The sequence below is a fragment of the Artemia sp. Qi Xiang Cuo genome, chromosome 17, assembly GCF_049724085.1.
Source record: "Artemia sp. Qi Xiang Cuo chromosome 17, ASM4972408v1, whole genome shotgun sequence".
Classification (NCBI taxonomy): domain Eukaryota; kingdom Metazoa; phylum Arthropoda; class Branchiopoda; order Anostraca; family Artemiidae; genus Artemia; species Artemia sp. Qi Xiang Cuo.
The window spans coordinates 36,390,319-36,409,568 of record NC_142810.1 but is presented as its reverse complement, the minus strand read 5'-3'; the positions used below and the strand labels follow the sequence as shown (position 1 = coordinate 36,409,568).

Sequence of the window (19,250 nt, the reverse complement as noted above, 5' to 3'; positions counted from 1 at the left end):
ATGTGATTTTTTTTTATTTCATTAATATTGTATCTACCATTATTTCATAGAAAAGCGCAAATTCGGTCCATGAAGAGACAAGGTAAAGGAAATTAAGAGTGAATTACAAACGAAAATTGTGAAATGCTGCAAAAATGCAGCATTTTTGTTTGCAAAGCATTGTTATTCTTTTTCCATGCCTTTTTCTTTAGCTGTCCAGAATCAATTGTCATCTTTTATAATTCTGCATGAGTCATATATACTGCAAAACGGTACAACCACCTCTTGGGGGAAAATGATTTAATCTTTTATGTTGAAATATGCTCATAAATATGATGTCACTCATATGAATTTATTTCCAATGTTATGGCTCTAAGCAAGTTTTTTCAAACTCGTGACCTATCCAGATCAGTTTTTCGGGCAAGAAAATCCCAGGTTGCCAATTTTCAAAAGAAAAAATATATCTTGCCGTTTTCAAGAAAAATTAATGCATAAATAAGTCAGGGACATAAATATCGTCCTTCTGGACGGTTCGTTCTAGTTCAAAATAGACTGTCATTTTCCAGACATTTCAAATTACTCTGACATCTTGTTCTCCTTGCTCTGTGACTGTCATCCTATTCTTATCGAATTATCTAAAAAAAAGGCATTCGGAAACATTTCAAATGTCCAAAATTTAAGGCAAAAAATTTAAAATTCGCTCTCAATTGATAGCTTTTAAATTGTATAGAAAAAATCTTGTATAAACAATATTTTGCAAAATACAGCAAAAAAAGATATAATTTTTAAACCAATTAATTTCCATTAAAAAAGTAATTAGTTAGATTAAACTGTTTGCAAGTTTTCGTTGAATTCAAAATAGTATATAAGGCTATGACTTACGGTAAATTTATAGTCTAAACAAAATACATCTAGAATTTTTGAAATGCTGATGAAATTGAAGATTGACATCCTGATTTTCATCAATGAGCATAGACATTGATTTTGTCACAAGGGTTCCAAATTTACAAAATTTTCGTGTGCAGTTCATTCTTAATATCCCTCACCCTATCTCTTCATGGACCGAATTCGCACCTTTAAAAAAAATAATGATAGATAAAAGAATAGTGAAATAAAAAAATCAAATTAAATTATTTAAGCGCAAAAGATAGAACAGATAGCCCGTATGATCTTTGTTATATCTGCCTGTGCCGTTTCCCAGTCATCTTTCTGGTATTCTCAACCATTTACGAAGAAGTCAATCGAAGAATAAATAAATAAGTGAAAACATAGTAATTCAACATCAAATTTTATAGAAGGTTATCAAAAGCTGTTGGGCACAACCCTTCATCACCAAAACAAACCTTTTTCAAGTCTACTCTCAAACTGATAAAATTCTGCAAAGACTTTAGGCCTTTTCTCCATTTTAAAGCACGAATCACAATCTCTGCTTGTGATAGCCATTTTTTCTGGAATAAAAATATTATCTTACCTGCCAGCAAAGAATCAAGAGAATATGATTGTCTGGGTTTCAGGTACAAAAAGGATTGGATCAATTGACTTCTTGCATATTGTAGTTGATTTATGTCACTGATAACCATTTTCTGTTAAAGACCAGGCTTTCCAATGGGTTTAAGCAATGGAAATTGGTCGTAATTGATTGTAACGCTATATTGAAGTCGAAAATGGCCTTCCTACTATTCAACAGGACGAATTTATTCATTGATTTTTTTTTTTAATGTAGGTAATAATCCTTCTTTACATAAGAAGATAGCATCATCAGACACTTTCCCATGCTCTTGGCTTGAGCTGTTCGGATTCATTCAAAACATTTATTATTTTTCAAGACGTCATAGATACCAAAAACTTCTTTCCCAGGCTTTCTCCAGTCTTTATATTTTTGCTTTAGTTGCGTTTTTACATATCTCAGTAACAACCAGGAATGTTCCAAAGCCTATGTACTCTGACTCATCTAGATCCTGCATTGGCATAATTATTGTTTATTCTTTTGTTTTAAGTCTTGGGATGGTAAATCAGCAATTTCAGTTTAACTAAGAAGTTCTGACGTGAATCTAATTCGCTATTCCTGTTTATCTTTTACAGATCCTAATTTAACACGTTCCTTATTCTATTGTAGTTCCTGAAATTATTATCTAAGCTACACAATAGCAAAATTGTCATGTTTATTTTTGTAGTTTTAAGTCACATTTTCGTTTGAAAAATAGTTTATCCTTAACAGACGTGTTTAGCTGCGTGGACAAGCTAAACTAAAACATTCCGTCAGTCAATGCAATTTTGCTTTGACTTCTAACTGCAAACTTTGTTCTAGAACATTTTCGTTCTTTTATAACTTCAGTAATCAAATATAAGAAATATTTAAGTGGACGTTGAACTAAATGAAAACGAACTATTGTGTAAGAAAACACAATAACTATGCTATTGCGTAATTTAGATAATAATGTCAGAAATTACAAAACAATAAGGAACGTTTTAATTAATACCTGTGGATGATTAGAAAGAAGGGGGAATTTAATTCATGTCGTAGTTTCTTAATTCAACTGAAATTGATAATTTGCCGACCCATGACATAAAATAAAAGAATAAAAGGATGATTATACTAATGCAGGATTTAGATATGTCAGAGTATATAGGCATTGGAACATTCCCGGTTGTTACTGAAGTATATAGCAACACAATTAAGGCAAAAATATAAGGACATATAGTTTTGGAAAAAAAATAAAAAATTAGTTTTGGATAAAAATTTATATTATTGATATCATATTTATGAGCACATTTAAATAGCACAAACTACATAATTTTTCCCACAAGAGTGGTCGTTTTGTTTTTAAATTTGAGGCAAACAGAATTATGAAAAAAATTACAAATTTTTCTGTACAGCTAAAGACAAAGGCATAGAACAAGTAAAAATCCCTTCAAATTGCAAACAAAATGTTCTAGGACGAAATTTGCGGTTAGAATACAGAGCAAAATTGCAATGAGTGAAGGAACGTTTTAGTTTAGCTTTCCCGTGAAGCTAAACTAACACGTCTGTTAAGGATAAACAGGATAGAGGAATTGATTTTTAACATCTGATACGTGCAAAATTATACAAGATTACAAATAACATCGAAAACTTAAAGGAAAGGGGAAGGAACAAAAACAGTGTGGATCCCATTAAATTGCACAATAGCATAGCACAATATCTATGCTATTGCGTAACTTAGATAATAATGTCAGAAATTACAACTAAATTACGGAGTAGCCAATAATATAGCACAATACAGCAAAATAAGATATAATTTTTAGACCAATAAGTTTTTATGAAAAAGTAATTAGTTATAATAAACTTTTTGCAGTTTTTAATTGAATTTAAAATCATATATAAAGCTATGAATTACCTGAATTATAATTGCGAAAAAAAAAAAAAAAAAAACATCTAAAATTTTTAAATGCTGATGAAATTGAAGATTGACATTCTGATCTTCATCAATCAGCATAGACAGTGTTTTTGTCGCAAGGATCGCGAATTTACACAGTTTACGTGTGCAATTCACTCTTAATATCCTTCACCCTATCTCTTCATGGACCGAATTTGCACCTTTTTAGGAAAAAATGATAGATAAAATATAAGTGAAATAACGAAAATTGCAATTAAATTATTTAAGCGCATAGGATAGAATAGGTTGTCATCTTTTTGGTATTTTCAACCATTTACGAAGAAGTAAATCAAAGTATAAATAAACAAGTGAAAACGTAGTAATTCAACATCAAATTTTATAGAAGGTTATCAAAAGCTGGCACAACCATTCTTCTGGGAAATAAAAAAGTGAGTAAACACCATTCAGTAAAGACAACCAAACAACCCTTTTCGAAGTCTACTCTCAAACTGATAAAATTCTGCAAAGACTTTAGGCCTATGCACCATTTTAAAGTGCGAATCACAATCTCTGCTTGTGATAGACATTTTTTCTGAAATAAAAACATGATCTTACCAGAAACACAATACACAGAAACAGGCAAGGCGGTCAGTTGCACAGGCACACGGAGAGAGAGAGAGACAGAAACACACACACAAACACATCGAGACAGGCAAACAGACGGTCAGACTGTTTGCCATTACTGTTCTTAGGTTAGGGTAACTGTCATAGTATGTGCTTGCATATTTCTAATTCGATATCTGAACTTTTTAGAATCCATTTACGCTAAAAGTAAACAAGCGTGAAACAATACTTCGACCAAGCAAATTTTAGAACAATTGGGGACCAAACTGTAGTTTAAAATCTAGGCCAATACTGTGTAAACGTATACAATTATGAGATAATATAACATGACTGAAACACAATACCTCACCATTAACGGGGACATGGAAAGGCCAAAACATTTGCTTTCTGAACTCTCGAAAGTCATAATTTTCTGGAAATGTTTCAAATGGCTATTTTCAGAACTAGGGAGTAATTTTACCGCCCAAAGTAGTCAATAGAAAAAAGAAAACTGAATCCCCCTCCCCACCCCCCGTGAATCAGGAAACAAAACTTACAAAACGCAACAAGGCATCAAAGATGAGCGAAATATGCTCAATTCAAACGACAAAATGAACACCGCACTAAAGAACTGCGAGGAAAAGATCTAGTTTTTCAAAAAAAAAAAACATGGTCAGATTAATCTTTACTATTGTCACGATCGTTCTACAAATTAGTGCTCCAAATAAATTCCAAATAAATAAGGTCAAATAAATAAGTGCTCCAAATAAATAAGGTCAATTGGGGCATAACTTGGTACTGGAAAAAATATCAGCAGGAAGTACAAATCAATCAGACGTAATTTTGCTACGAATTAAACATTTATTTTTACGAAGTTAAGGGCAGCCTGCTGGAACTAGTATTGTGCACAAGTTTATAGATACGAATTTTAATGAATAAAAATAAAGCGAGAAGTTACAAATAAATCAAATAACCAAAAGAAACAGGAATTAATAGGGATACGGAACAAATTTTTCAGACCTAGCAAATGAAAAGAAACATTAAATTAAAGAGCCTGGAATATTACAAAACTTTTGAAGATTAAGGCCAAAGGCGAAGCGACTAAGAAAAACTAATTGTTTTGACTTATTCATTATTAGTTTACTCTACCATACAAAGCTATATTTGTACTTCATAATTTAACCAAGAGGGTTAATTAAATTGTCTTTTAGACGAATTCAACTTAAATATGATATCAGTTGACACTCAGAATATTCTAGAATGAATTTCTCCCACAGCCTTTATTTTTCCCCTTACCCTCTCAGGACTATTAGTCAAAATGAGAGGTCAATCATTTTGGCCCAATTGTCAGGGCATCTATAACGACATTAGAACCAGTGTGACGAAAATGACTGTGATACAGTGGAAGCAAGACGAGTTTGAAAGTTTCCTTCAATGCTCCCTTGGTAATGATTACTTTTCATGTAAATAAAATGAATCTGTCCTGCACTACGGGGCACAGATTTTATTAAAATCGAATGAAAAAAAATGATGTCATATGGCTCAGAAAATTTTCTATTACTACTAAATGACGAGGTTAATGAAGGGGGAAGGGGGCGAGTTTCTCTTACATCAGATCCATGTTAAAATCCGAAAATGGAGCTGATCAAGAAACGTCATCTCGAAAACCCAGACGGAAAATTCATAAGGGTCTGAATTTTCCAGTCCAAAGAGTATCTCTGGAAGGAGTAAGGAATTTCTCCAAAACAGGATCTGATTCTATGGTGCCATGTCCATTTTTGTGAATCCAGGTCCCTTAATAATAACAATAACTTATTTGTGCCCTCTTTGCAAACATAAAATGCTGATAGAGGAGTAAAAAAAGGGAAAAAGAAAGAATACACACACAGACTAAGATAATACAACATAGGACATAAAAAGATACAATGAAAACACCTCTAATCAATAAAAAAAACCATAACAATAACAATACAATACTATCAGATGCAATTTAGAGGAAAATTAACGATATATTCTCTAGGCTTTTCAAACCTTAACCTAAGTTCTTCCATTTTCATCGTAATATCAAAACTTTGTATTTCTGAACTATGTAAGCATTCCTGATCCATGAATTAATGTGGAAGAAAAAAGGTGACAAGCTGTATTTTTACCACTGATATTTAAGAAAATTCTATATCTACGTCCCCCATAGAGAATTTTGCAAACATTGTGGCCGACAAGAAACAATGGCTCTACGTTCAAATTAGCCATCATAAATACAGCTCAAGAGCTTGGATATAAATAAACAGATTTATGTCTATAGATATAGACAAAGGCATATTAAAAATGAAGGTGGTGCTGAAGATTTTCTGAAATGAATGGACGTCAATTAACTAGTATTTCAGTAATCCCCAGTCACGCTGAACGTATAGGCTTAAATTTTTTATAAGTGACTTCATTATTGCTCTAATTTAGAAGACAGATAGTACAAGCTAGCGATGACTAATCCGTTATAGGAACACATCTCTAGGGTTTGTCTATGAGAAATTACAATTTTGGTAAAATTGTAGAGCTTGGATTGCATCAACGACTCTTTCAAATAGCCCTGGAAACGACAATTGGAATTAGATTATTACGTGGGAGGAGTTTGATATACTTCGGTTGAAAATGCCCTTTTAAAATTATTTTAAATGTTTGTGAAACACTCTTGGCTTCTGTGAGAACTTATTCCTTATGGCTTATAGACACCGTTCGTTCTTAAAAACTAAGAATAGGACCACTCTGTAAGTGTTAAGAAAGCTAAAACGGTTGTGGAAGACATCCTTTTTCCTTGAAAAGCAATTGTTTTTGCTACAACAACAAAAAACAAAAACAGAACATGTGTAAAAAGAAACTCAAGTAGGCTATAGAAATCATTAATACAAATTCTTTGGTGGTTTTGGATTCTCCGAATCTTTAAAGAAAATTAACCATTGGGTGTTTTCCAAGATTTCTTAGAAATACATATATCTCTTAAAGACAAATCAAACTCGCTAAGATTAGAGGAAAATCCACAAAACGTTTGGCAATACTTCAAGCTCCAAATCGAGGTGGTTCTTTATCTTTAATACCTATTTTGAGGGAGAGTTCTCATTAACGTGAAAGATTAGAAGTCAGTCAAGTGTTTCGACATTAAAATAAAGTCAAGCCTTAACAAATTCGGAGAAATTCGGTTTCTAAACTATCTTTGGCCTGAGACTTTGGCATAGCTTGAGAAATCAGAGGACAATGAAGGTCGTGAAGTGTTGTGAAATCTAAGGACACATGAAGTCCATTTAAGGCAGGAAAGAATTTGGAAATCTCTGGACCTAAAAACAAAAGTTATGTATATTGAACATTAGCAAATGCTTGGTACGCCAGGAACAAATCACTTCTTGAACGGATCTTAAACTTTTTATATGCAGGTATAAATAATATGGTTCCCTGTTCCAGATTTTTCCCTTCATCATTATCACCTTCGCCAGTGATTACGATGACAATACTGCCAGTTCGTGGAAGAAGCTGATACTCAGTGTCAATCTTGTCTATCTGGAAGAACAAATAAATCAACAAAAATACAAATTTAGTTAACTGGTATAATATGATACTTTATACAACATTATTATTTCAATACCATTGATGTAAATTCAAACATTACAATTTAACAAAGCTAATCGAACACAAGGGGCATTCTTTAAATGGAGACATACCGAGCATTTTTATAAGCCCCACTAATGACAATTTAATTGAAAGAATATCTGAGCAAAAATTACATCTGACCATAAAGTCAAGTGGCAGAAGCAAAGTAGAGTCGTACTTTGACTGTGTTAAGAGCCATAAATAGAATTCATGCTCAGTCTATGTTTTGAATATTTATTTTCCCTCAATTTTTAGATTCAGTCCCCTTTTTGCTTTGCTGTTCGCTTTTTTTAGTTTTCTTTAGTTTAAGTTTTTATTAAACTCTCTTATTTTCTGTGTTTTGAATGTTCCTTCATTTTTTCTCCCTCCGGGATTTATATAGCAACGAAGACGGTTTGGCAAATGTCCTTGCCGAACTATCTACCCTTTATTCGTCACATGGTCAAAATTTACCATGTTGGTGTTTGCCTCTCACAATTTTTAGCTTTTTATTTGGGACATTGCTTTATAATCAATTTTGATTGATGAGCTCATCTTAAGCCTTTTCATATCTAGGTTTTCACAAAACCCTGAACTAGATACAGAACCGTATTTTTTTTTACTTTTCAATAGACATCGTTTATTTACAGACTTAGAAAAATAGCATAAGTATCGAATTTGGCTTATTAAACCAGCCTATTCTACAACTTCTCATTTAAGGCGGCGTTAAAAAAGATTAAATCGATTTATATTATTGGATGTTATGTAGAAGGTGTTCAAGACGCTTTTGCATGTTTTAACACATTATACGTGGTGAACATAGGAGTCACGTGATTACTAGTTAAGAATTTGTGCTTACCAACGTTGGAATTATACATGTCCTGTGGGGTTTTAGGATTACCTTAATGATGGTAGGTCGTCCCATAATCATGAACCTAGTTACAGATATAACGTTATTATCTGAAGAATTGGACCCAGGGTTGGCTTCGCCAAGAAAGCCAAGCCTTTTTCAAGGCTTGGTGTGTATGACCCTACTCCGGAGAGCATTCAGGCGGCTGAAAATGAAAATTGAGCTTGCTTGAGGTTTTTAGAGAATTGAAAAAAGAAAACCCTTAGATTTATTACAGAAAATTAAACAATCCAAAGTTGGGTGAAACTGCCATCTATTCAAAAGGGGATGTCGTTTCATGTAACCCTATTTATTTAGATGGCCGTTTCATCTATTCAATCATTCTAACCCCTAAGTACCATATATCACCTGGCAAAAATGGGCTTAAAGAAAATCAGTGGCCAAAATTGGCTTTTGTAAATTCCAGAAGTCTTCCAATTTAGAGATATTATGAAAAAGAATTACAATCAACTGATTAACCAGCCAACAGAGCAAAGAAAAGTCATTAAGCATAGAATTATTTTATTGTTTGCCGACTTTAATTGATTACTTTGCGCTGAAAAAGGTTCATAATTGGTCTTTACTCTGTTTTGAAGTAAAAAAAAAGAAGAAGAAAAAAAGGTAAATATGTAATGTACAAGGTACGATCAAAATAATTCTCATCTTATTTATGATTTTTTTTTTTTCAGAAAAGTATCTTGAGCTCATAAAGCAAAATTTTTTAAGATACAAAACTTAAATTTGTTCACTTACTTTTATTCTAGCCAGAGCAAAGTCTGGAACAGGGGGTTTGCAAACTTCAGTAAACAGATCTTCTCTTTCCCATTGGACCAAATATGAATCTCTAGTTTTGCTCTCATAATCCAACATTTCACAGAGCACTTCCACATCTTTAAATTTGGGTGTTAAACCAGCTCGTACAACGTTGTCAGAACACGCCATACACTCAATACAATCTAAAAAAGAAAAGGAAAATTTGAAATCCAAACAAAAGTATTATTCACGCCTATTGGAATGTGGAGACGACACTCCATACAGGTTTACCGTATGAACGTTAGGGGGTACCTGTGACAGTACCCACGCTAAATGATATCACTAAGAGCTTACTTAAAATCTACTTTTATTGCCCAATGTCTTAAGCTTATAATTGCTCAGCCATGCAGTGGCGTAAGAAAACCAATACTCTGATTTTCCCTCTCTCTCTCTCTCTCTCTCTCTCTGGGAATATCTTTAGCCAACCTGGAGCTATCAACAGTGACAAACTTCATCCTATCTTGAGCTAAGGGAAATTTGCTCTCCTACTATATAAGGAAAACGCACTTTTAATTCATAGACCACATCAGGAAGGTATGGTTCGATCAATTACTCTCTGTCGCGAGGAGACCAAGAGAACACGACCAATAAGAAAAGATAACAGTCGGGATTGACTGGAGTTTTGGTATTCAATTCACCCAACACCCGAAATATAAAATATGTCATCTTTCTGCTGTAGCAAACTACTTACATCTTAGTGAATTTATGCATGTCTCACTCAGCCATGCATATAACTGTTAAGAAATATAAGACAGAATTTCAATTAGACAGAGTTGCAGGGATCGGAATCAAGTCATCTAAAGAATGGTTAAAAGCTAAATTATATAAGAGGTGAAAGAGCATTTATGTGATACCCAGCAAAGCCGCTAGCTCATTTTAATTTCTAGAAGTGGAATTGGGAATGATCATTGAATTAGCCTTGAGGTATGTTAAGGTAATTTAAGAAACTACTAGACAATAAAAAATGCCATAAACAGATGAGCGACACAATACCTAAAACCTGTTTGGTAGATTAAACCAAATGGCTAAATCTGCTGAGTGAATAAATTTTAATTAAAGAATTCTTCCATCTGTTTCCCTTGGCTCAATTTTTTCGTTTCGTTTTCGATTATTATTGCTGTGAGGATATTCGAAAAATTTTGGTTTAAATCACTGACGGATATTCTTCTTGTTCTTGGCTAAAGGTGTGCTTTGCTTTGTTTTTTCCTTTTTGGCGTCGTCCGAAAGATGTTGTAGATATATTAATGTTAGATTTCCTTAGATTTCCTTCTTCTTCTTCTTCTTCTTGCTTCGGTTAATATGGAGACGCTTACGCATAATATTGTCAACGGAATTAAATTCTGTACATAAAATTTGTAAAACTTACCTCCATAGAGGTAGGCATGTGGGACATTTGGGCCAAGAAACATAGCCTCGCCTTCTTTCAAGTGGATATAATTCATAAAATAGATGCAGTAGCAGCCCACATCATTAGGAAAATCCTTATAAATTCTTTTGAATAAGTCAACAAGAATATCATCTTTTTTGTATTCTGCAAGAAAAGAAATTAAGAATATCAGCCGATCTGAAAGATTTAGAACATCTTAATATTTATTACAATAAATTAAATCCTTGTCAAAGAAATAACAGAAGACTTTAAAACCATATAAGTTTATGCATTGTATGCAACACATTCTTCAAAATTTTATTTGACTAACTCCATTTTCGTTAAAGATCTTAAAGTCAAAATATTAGATTGACAACTTTCAACTGAGTAATAATTTCATTACTATTTTGCACACTAATTAAACAGGGCTGTATCTACCATAGAATTTCGAAGGCGGGGGGCTCGGATTTCTCCAGAATTGATTTTTGGAGCACATAAGGCACACATATCCTTAGAGAAATATAGATACAATTAAAATATAGATAAATCAAAGGGAGACGGCACTAAAGACTACAGTGAAAAAATTGCTTTGTGATTTTAGAAGAATTTTGAATTAATCCGAGTGCAACAGTTTATAAAACTGCAAGTAGAATTAAAAGTAGATTTAGTAGACTTAAAGGTTGATCTAGAATTCCTTCTATTGTGACAATTTTGGAATATATTCTACTTTGAATTATTGGGCTACCATCTGTTGCATTATCTATTGGCCGCTAGATAGCTTATCATTATCAATTACCTGAATGCTTTCAGCTGAGTAAGAGATCTTCGCGCCAGGACAGATTACAAGTGGAATGAATTCGTTTAGTCAAACCTATTACATGTTACAAGTGAAATTAATTCGTCTACTTAAACCTATTACCTATTACAAGTGAAATTAATTCGTCTAGTTGAACATTAATATTAACCGTGATTAATCGGATTGCTGTGAGGTGAACTTATGAACTTTGATATGTGAATTTAGATAAGTTTCTAAAGGATGGGAAAGAGAAAGAAGAAAATTTATAAATCTCTGAACTTTTCTGCGTCTACAGCAATGAGTCAAGGTTATAAACTCTTTATAAAGTCTTTGGCAGAAAATATCAATTTGATTTTGGACACAGTTAAAGGAAATACTGCCACTCTGGAATCATTAAAATCTAACATTAAAGCAATTGAAGTTAATAAAAAAAAATTGAAAGAAACTGTTTCTGAATCTAGTAAAAAAGTGGCACAGCTGAAACCTCGTTTCCAGAATATTGAATTAGAGACGTCTAGTGTCAAAAATCGAATATCTATGTTGGCGGAGGAAAATATAGCGCTTAAGTCATGTATTGACAATATGTCGCTTACTTTGATAAAATTTGAAAGCAAAGAAAATGATGAAACATTTAGTGATGTGGAATGTCAAAGTTCAAGATGAAATGAGCCCAGAAATTACTATCTAAGGTTGTTATTGAAGGCCTTGATTTCCCAGCCCCAAGCCCAGTTAAGTTGGTGGATTTCAGGGAAAATGTGAATTTCTAGAAATTTGAATTGCCATCGAAGCTAATCAGGAATGAGATTTTGATTAACGCCAAGAAGCTGAAAAAAAAAACAAAAAAAAAACAAAAAAAAAGACTGGTGGATTCGAGAAAATATATCTGACGAATGATGCGCCTAAGTCTGTTCGTGACGTTAGAAAGAAATTGCTTCATGTAAAATCAAAATGGCACGATTTTGGAATTGACTCTTGGTTTTCGAAAGGTGTACCCCTCTCCCTAGCCATCAAAGGACGAGATAGTTCGAATGAACGACTAACAATTAGTGAAGCATTCACTCTAATTACTGATCCTGAAAACCAAAAACATGGCGGCGGATTCTTAAAAATGGACATATGATTTCATAATGCTACGACAGTGCTGATAGTACGGTCGCCAGTAGACCAAAAGACGCTTATTTTCAGGTCGTCATGACACATCTGTTTCATGCAATTTGAAAGCAGTTTCTAGTCATATCGAGCACGCTGATTACGATTATACCCGGGAATAGGTAACTCAGAAGGGTGCTTGACCCTTAGAAATGACCTAAAAGATTAGGAAAAACTATCTCGAGAGTTGTTTTTACAATTTTTCCAAGGTTGCAACGCTACCTGTTCAAGGCTCCTGCGACGCGTGCAATTTAAAAAGAAACAGAAATAATGGGCAATAAATAAAGTTTAAACTTATTGCAGAAAATTAGTATTGGAAAAAATTATTATATTTGGAATGAGTATTGAGCTCTGAAGAAAAAGATAAAAGTTGTTTTTCTTAAAGAGAAAATTTTCAATCCTTTTCTTTTCTTAATTCGTTTCTTTTCATCAATAGGCATAATTATAGATGAGTTTTTTTTCTATCTTGTAAAATAGCAGTTAGGTAGGAAAATGAGATTATCAGGAATGAGTTTAGGGTGTCATATAAGCTAGCCTTTACCCCTGGGAGGTTTTTTTAAGCTACCATTTCCACCCTGCCCTTATTTAAGGGCTTGAAAGAGTGCATAGCCTCTATATATATATATATATATATATATATATATATATATATATATATATGTGTAGATAGATATATATATATATATATATATATATATATATATATATATATATATATATATATATATATATATATATATATATATATATATATATATATATATATATATATATATATATATATATATATATATATATATATATATATATATATATAGTAGTAGTAGTATATATATATATATATATATATATATATATATATATATATATATATATATCCTTTTAGTGTTTCAGTTTTTTTCACATATTATCAGAAAGCTGATTTTCTTCTGATTCTAGAAATGTAACTTTTGTTGCTTGATATTTATTCTATAGTCCTAAATGACAAATATTAAATATAATTTTTCTTTTTTTAATTGCTTGTCAAAACAGAGACAACATTTTTGATTCATGCTGACAAAATATTGGTAAAAATTTGACCAAGAAGGGTTCTTGTTACTGCCCTTACATTGCATCATGCTGTAGTAAAAAGGGATGGTCCAAAAACTCATTGTTATTTTTCCAGAATGCCAAAGAAAAGTGGTCTTTCCCAAAAAGAGGTCTTTTACCCTAGATGACATGTAGGCCAGATCAGAAGACAGGACAATGTAAATTTTGACAGAAATTATCTAACTTAGTTTTGGCTGTTGAGCCTATTGATTTCTTTGGTCCAAGTTTCAAAAGCACAATTTTTATTATGACTGCAGAATTTCAAGTTATATCAAGGATCAAGCAAGACACAAAAGGCTGTTGTAGTGCTTTTTTTTGGTAAATTTGTACTTTAGCTACTTTTGGCTATCTTGGAAAGAGGTTGGGTCAGGAAAATTTCAGGAATGGGTCTAGAGGCCAAAGTATGTCCTGGGAAGGTACTTTGAAGTAGATGCCTCCACTTGTTATCCCTCCAGAAGGTCCTGACCTTTGACGACCTTTAAAAATCCATGTGTTAAAAGTGAAACTTAGCAAAGTAGATCTTCTGCTTAAATGATTTATAACAAAATTGTTTTCAGCTTCACAACTTTGCTCAATCCCAATTTATAAGGTTTTATGGATATGCAAATACATTTCCTAAATTTTTAAAAAAGCATTGGTATAGCTTAAAATTCTACTCAAATAACAGGAATTCCAATTTCAGAACTAAAGCCAGAGAAAAAAAAACTGATAACTGAAAAATTAAGGTAAAGTGTTGTTTTGCCAAAATTTCAATAGGTCATAGACCTGTCATGTAGGCAAATTTCAGGGCCCTCTAGAGGAAGAAGGAGTGGAGGTAGGTAATTAAAACGCCTTCCCGGGACATACTTTAGCCTGTAGACCCATCCCTGAAATTTTCATTTTCCTAACCTAACCCCTTTCCAAGATAGCCAAAAGTAGCTAAAATAGAATTTTACCCTATTTTTAAAGTGTGAACCTGTTTCTGAAGATTTTACTTTTGTAATATTAAAAATTACCCAAAGTCTTTAAACCTTAAGGTCCATTGAAGAGGAAAATTCATGTGGCTAATACTTAAAAAGCACCATCCCATGACATTGTTGAGGCTTTGGATCTCTTCCTTCAAGTTTTATTCATCTAGTTCAACTAGGCTACTTACTCTAATAGTTAAAAATTCTTAATTTAGAATTTTACCCAATATCGTAATCCTCATAGCCTACAGTTTCTATCCATTTTTAATATATTTTAGTTTGGAGCAGCACACATACAAGAAGTAAAGTAAGGCACTCATTATTTGGATAGCTAATCACTGTTTCAACTGTGCACTATAGAATATGTATTATGCCACATAGAATATTGATTTTTACCATTAGATTTGTCTAAAATTTCTTTATAGGCTTTTGATTAGCTTGAATCATTTTAACTATACATACCACAAACAATTTTAAGTGCACTAACAATCAAAAGTAGATCGCATTCAATCTACAGATATATTATTACAATCTATGGTTGCATTAAAGTATATCCTTGCAATATCATGTAAGGGACAAAAGATTTATTCTGCTCTAATAGTATTTTAACTTTGAATTTCTTTCAAAAGGATGGATCAACTAGCTTGAACAAGCCTGAAGCTAATGCATTGTTCAAAGCATGCAGTATTTCAACCAGGATTATGCCTATTGCGTCAGCCAATTAAAAGTGGTCCTTTACATAAATTTAGAGATATTTCACTTGAATTGCTCTTGTACATTACATAACTGAGCATTGAAAAAAAAATATAAAAAAGCCCTATTTCTTTGAAACAGACCTGTTCTGGAACGGAGTTTGCTGCTAGAAATTCTATTCCTGCAAAAGTCACCAGGAGTATTCTGATCAAACTATATCACATTGCCTGTCAATTAAAAGAAAGCAAATACCTTACAGAGACAGCAGCATGCATGGAGAAATGTTTGAATACAAGTCTTTCAGACACACTTGTTACTGTTGATGTTACACACTTGATACACTGTTTGATTACTTTAGAACACAGGTCATTTGTTACTAAGTTGTTGTTTCTAAGACATTTCAGACCAAATTGATATTTTGACCAAAGTTATTGCATTAAAAAGTTAGTATAATAATAGCTTCTCAGGTTAATGTTTGCAATTGCTTAAGAATCCCAGTTTTAAAAAGCCTATTTTTTCTAAAACATATCTGTTTTAGAGTATGCCACCAGAAATTCTATTTCTGCAAAAGTCATCAGGAGTCTTCTGACCAAACTCAATCACAGTGTTTTTCAACCAAAAGGAGGGAAGCACTGCATAGAGACAGTAACTCACATGAATGGAACTTTGAATACAAGTCATGCTGTCTTTTTTGTGGCATAAAAGGCAGCACAAAAAAATAAAATGAATGTAAAGCAGATAACAACTCTAGAAAGGAAGAATAATATCCAGAAACAGGTAGAAAAATAGAAAGATTTGGAATTTTAGCTGTGGATGAGGTGTAAACATGCTCTTTTAGTAAGACTTGAGGCTAAGTACCATCTAAAGTGCATGGTGCTCTTAATGAAAAGACAGAATGAACAAGATGAAAGACTGAAAATGGAGGAAGTCATTGCTGCTGAGCTACATGACAAATTACATTGCAGGTTTCTTGATGGGAGAATTTATTTGTCCAGTGAGCTGAAACTTCAGTTTGAAGAAGCACTTTCTAAATCAGGACTTTCAATGGGAACACAAGGTTTTAGAACTCTGAAGAAAAAACTTCTGGAAAAGTATGGCACATCTGCAAGAACATTGAAAGTGACGTTTCAAACTTAGCTTCAATTGAACAAGAAATGACACAGGTGTGCAGGAAGCTAGTTGTTGCTGTGTACATTAAGAAGCCTGGTGGCTTTAAGTCACTCAATGATCTTTGGGTCCATCTCTTCCATAGGAAGAAAGGTCTAACAAATATTCTACCAACCGAGAACACTTTTCAGTTCCATATAAAGCATGTCCTTTTCCAACTCCATATCCTGCTTCAGGCTCTAAAACCCCTTCCAATCATCCACGCCCCTACAACTTTGCATGGGTATTCAGCAAAGCCCAAGGTGTCATATCATTAACTAGTTCCTTTCCTCAGTGGCCACTTTCAATCCAGAGAATCTCACCATATTACGCTTGTACAAATGGCTGCAGGTTGTGTTGTGGTTGTGAAGGAATAAAAAATTGTAGCTTGCTTTGTCGTTGTGGAGGTGCATGTGTGTTGGATTCTGATGATGGTAGCTATTTTGATTTGATTATCGATCAATATATTTTCATTTTATGTTCTATTTCAAATGTTGTATGGTTCTTTGACTGGATAACCTCTTTTTTATTTTTATTTTTTTACCAGACTGAGTAAGTACTGCATTTTCTTTCTTGTTTTTTTATTATCAAAACCTCTCCTGGCTAAGTTTCCACTGTCTACTTTTCTTGAAAATTTTAAATTTGAACATTCAATTTTTACCCTTGACTAGGACTCTTCCTGTTCAGTTGCTAATGTTCATTTTTATGTTATAAATAATTAAACATTATAACGATTTCTCAACACACTAATTGCGAAACTCTATTCAATTTATCGAATAAATATAACATTCAGGCGTTTTTTTTGTTTTTTTGTTTTTTTTTTAATCACTAACTGGCTTACATTTTTGCTCAGTTAGGTTGAGCTGCAACTAAAAGGACCAAAATTTAATGCGCTTAAAGTGAAATTTGCTAGATATTACTATTTAATATTTCAGGTCATTTTTAAGGGTCAAGCACCCCCCACAGGTACCTATTCCCGGGTATAATCGTAATCAACGGGTTTGATATGACTAGAAACTGCTATCGGATTGCATGAAACAGATGTGTCATGGAGGTGTCACACTTTTAGGTCTTGGCGCCTGTGCTATGATAGGATAGTCGATTAGTTTGCTAAATAAGGTTGAATATAAGTGTTTGATATTTATTTGAGTTAAAAAAAAAAAAAAATTCTTAATGGGTCCTATGCGGTCTGAGGTATTTGGATAATATTATTATGATTAAGAAAGCATGGCTTACATATTTTTTTTGTACTTGTCTAGTTCTAGATATATGTTTAGTTGATGCTGAACTAATAATGTTTTTCAAGTGATCCATTAAACTGAAACGTGGTTAAAAGATAATAACTCGCAATTGCTGGATATCTATATGTAAAAAATCAAAAATATTACCAAAACGGAGACATAGCAGCTTATATTCAGGCTGAGTATGAGGTTTTAATAAGAGATTAAACTATATATTGAGAGAAAGTTTGTGATTGTTTCGTTCTGCAAATTACAAGAGAAAAATTGAATTTTTATATTGTTTAGCATATAGACCTCCATAGAGCCAGCTCCATGATTTTATGGACCTATTTGAAGAACAATTAATGAAGCTCCCGATTTACTCTATATGCAATGCTTTATTATGGGGCACTTTAGTATTGACCTTATAGACCAGTCACCTGTTAGTACCCAATTTATTAATAGAATTCTATCTAATGTTTTACATCCTTCTATAAATGTCCCTACAAGAATTACGGGAACATCGGCTAAGCTTAGGGATAATATCCTTTCTAATGTTCCTTTGAGTTTTCCTAGGGCCCTTATCTATAGTGTATTCAATCACTTTGAAGTTTCAGCTAGCTTCAGAGCTGCAACAAAGGAGGGTTAAAGGCGAGAAATCAAGGATTCAAGGATCAACCAATCTGCGATGGCAAAATTGAAAAATGACATCGAAAAGGTAAATTGATATGAAGTTCTAGGCGAAGTCCAGAATGCAAATTCGAGGTTTATTCTATTTAATGAAAAGTTGCAGAGCTTGATCAGTCAAGTAATAACATTGAAACCATTCAATGGAAAATATTCAATTAGAAGACCTTGAATTAGTCCTATGATTTTAAAGCAAATAAATGTAAGAGATAAATATTTTAGAGTTCAAATAACTAACTCGACACAAGAAAATAAGCAATTATAAAAAACTTATAGAAATAGGTTGATCCCTAAGAAAACTCGGGGACTAATAAGAGAAGTGACTGGATTAAAAATAAATAGTGAACCTGATGAATTAATTAGTGCAATTGGAGAGACTTTAAAGCTGGAAAACGATAAATATAATGAATTTCAGGTATTTTTTTTAATATTGTTCCGAATCTAGCTATGTCAGTTCTACCTGATAGTGGCCATCGGACGTACGAGTCCTTACTGAGGGACCCGACTGATATACCTCTTCACCTTAGACTTGTAACAGTTGATGAAATTAAAATAAATATCTATAGTTAGCGCAGTCATTCATTTGGTAGTGATCACATTATTTTAAAAACACTTAAATGTATTTTCCCTGTTATATCTCAAGTTTTATGTGGATTAATTAATGAGCGTTTTCGTGAACGAGAATTCACAGATTGTTTTAAAGTTGCCCCTGTAACCCTAATTTATAAGGGCGGTAGGCAAAGTGAACCAGTAAACTATAGATCGAAGTCTGTGGGTCACGCAGTATTTCCCGTGTCTTAGCACCAGAATGATGAGTTCGATCGATAGATCAATATATGTCACGCAGTATTTCCCGTGTCTTAGTACTAGAATGATGAGTTTTTTTTGAGGATCAGAAGTTA

The 19,250-nt window shown here is 32.9% G+C and overlaps 1 protein-coding gene across 3 annotated transcripts in view; it reads right to left on the bottom strand.

Moving 5' to 3' along the window:
• Window positions 1–2,813: 2,813 nt before the first annotated feature.
• The window catches only part of Mpi (mannose phosphate isomerase), a 31,896-nt gene continuing 15,459 nt past the window's right edge, over window positions 2,814–19,250 (bottom strand). For all 3 annotated transcript variants that reach the window (XM_089103458.1, XM_089103459.1, XM_089103457.1), the window contains exons 5-7: window positions 10,622–10,786; window positions 9,196–9,398; window positions 2,814–7,484 (exon numbers count right to left, since the gene is read on the bottom strand). In XM_089103458.1, the coding sequence (XP_088959584.1) occupies window positions 7,278–7,484; window positions 9,196–9,398; window positions 10,622–10,786 (575 nt within the window). In that variant the 3' untranslated portion in view covers window positions 2,814–7,277. The remainder of the gene's footprint in view (window positions 7,485–9,195; window positions 9,399–10,621; window positions 10,787–19,250) is intronic.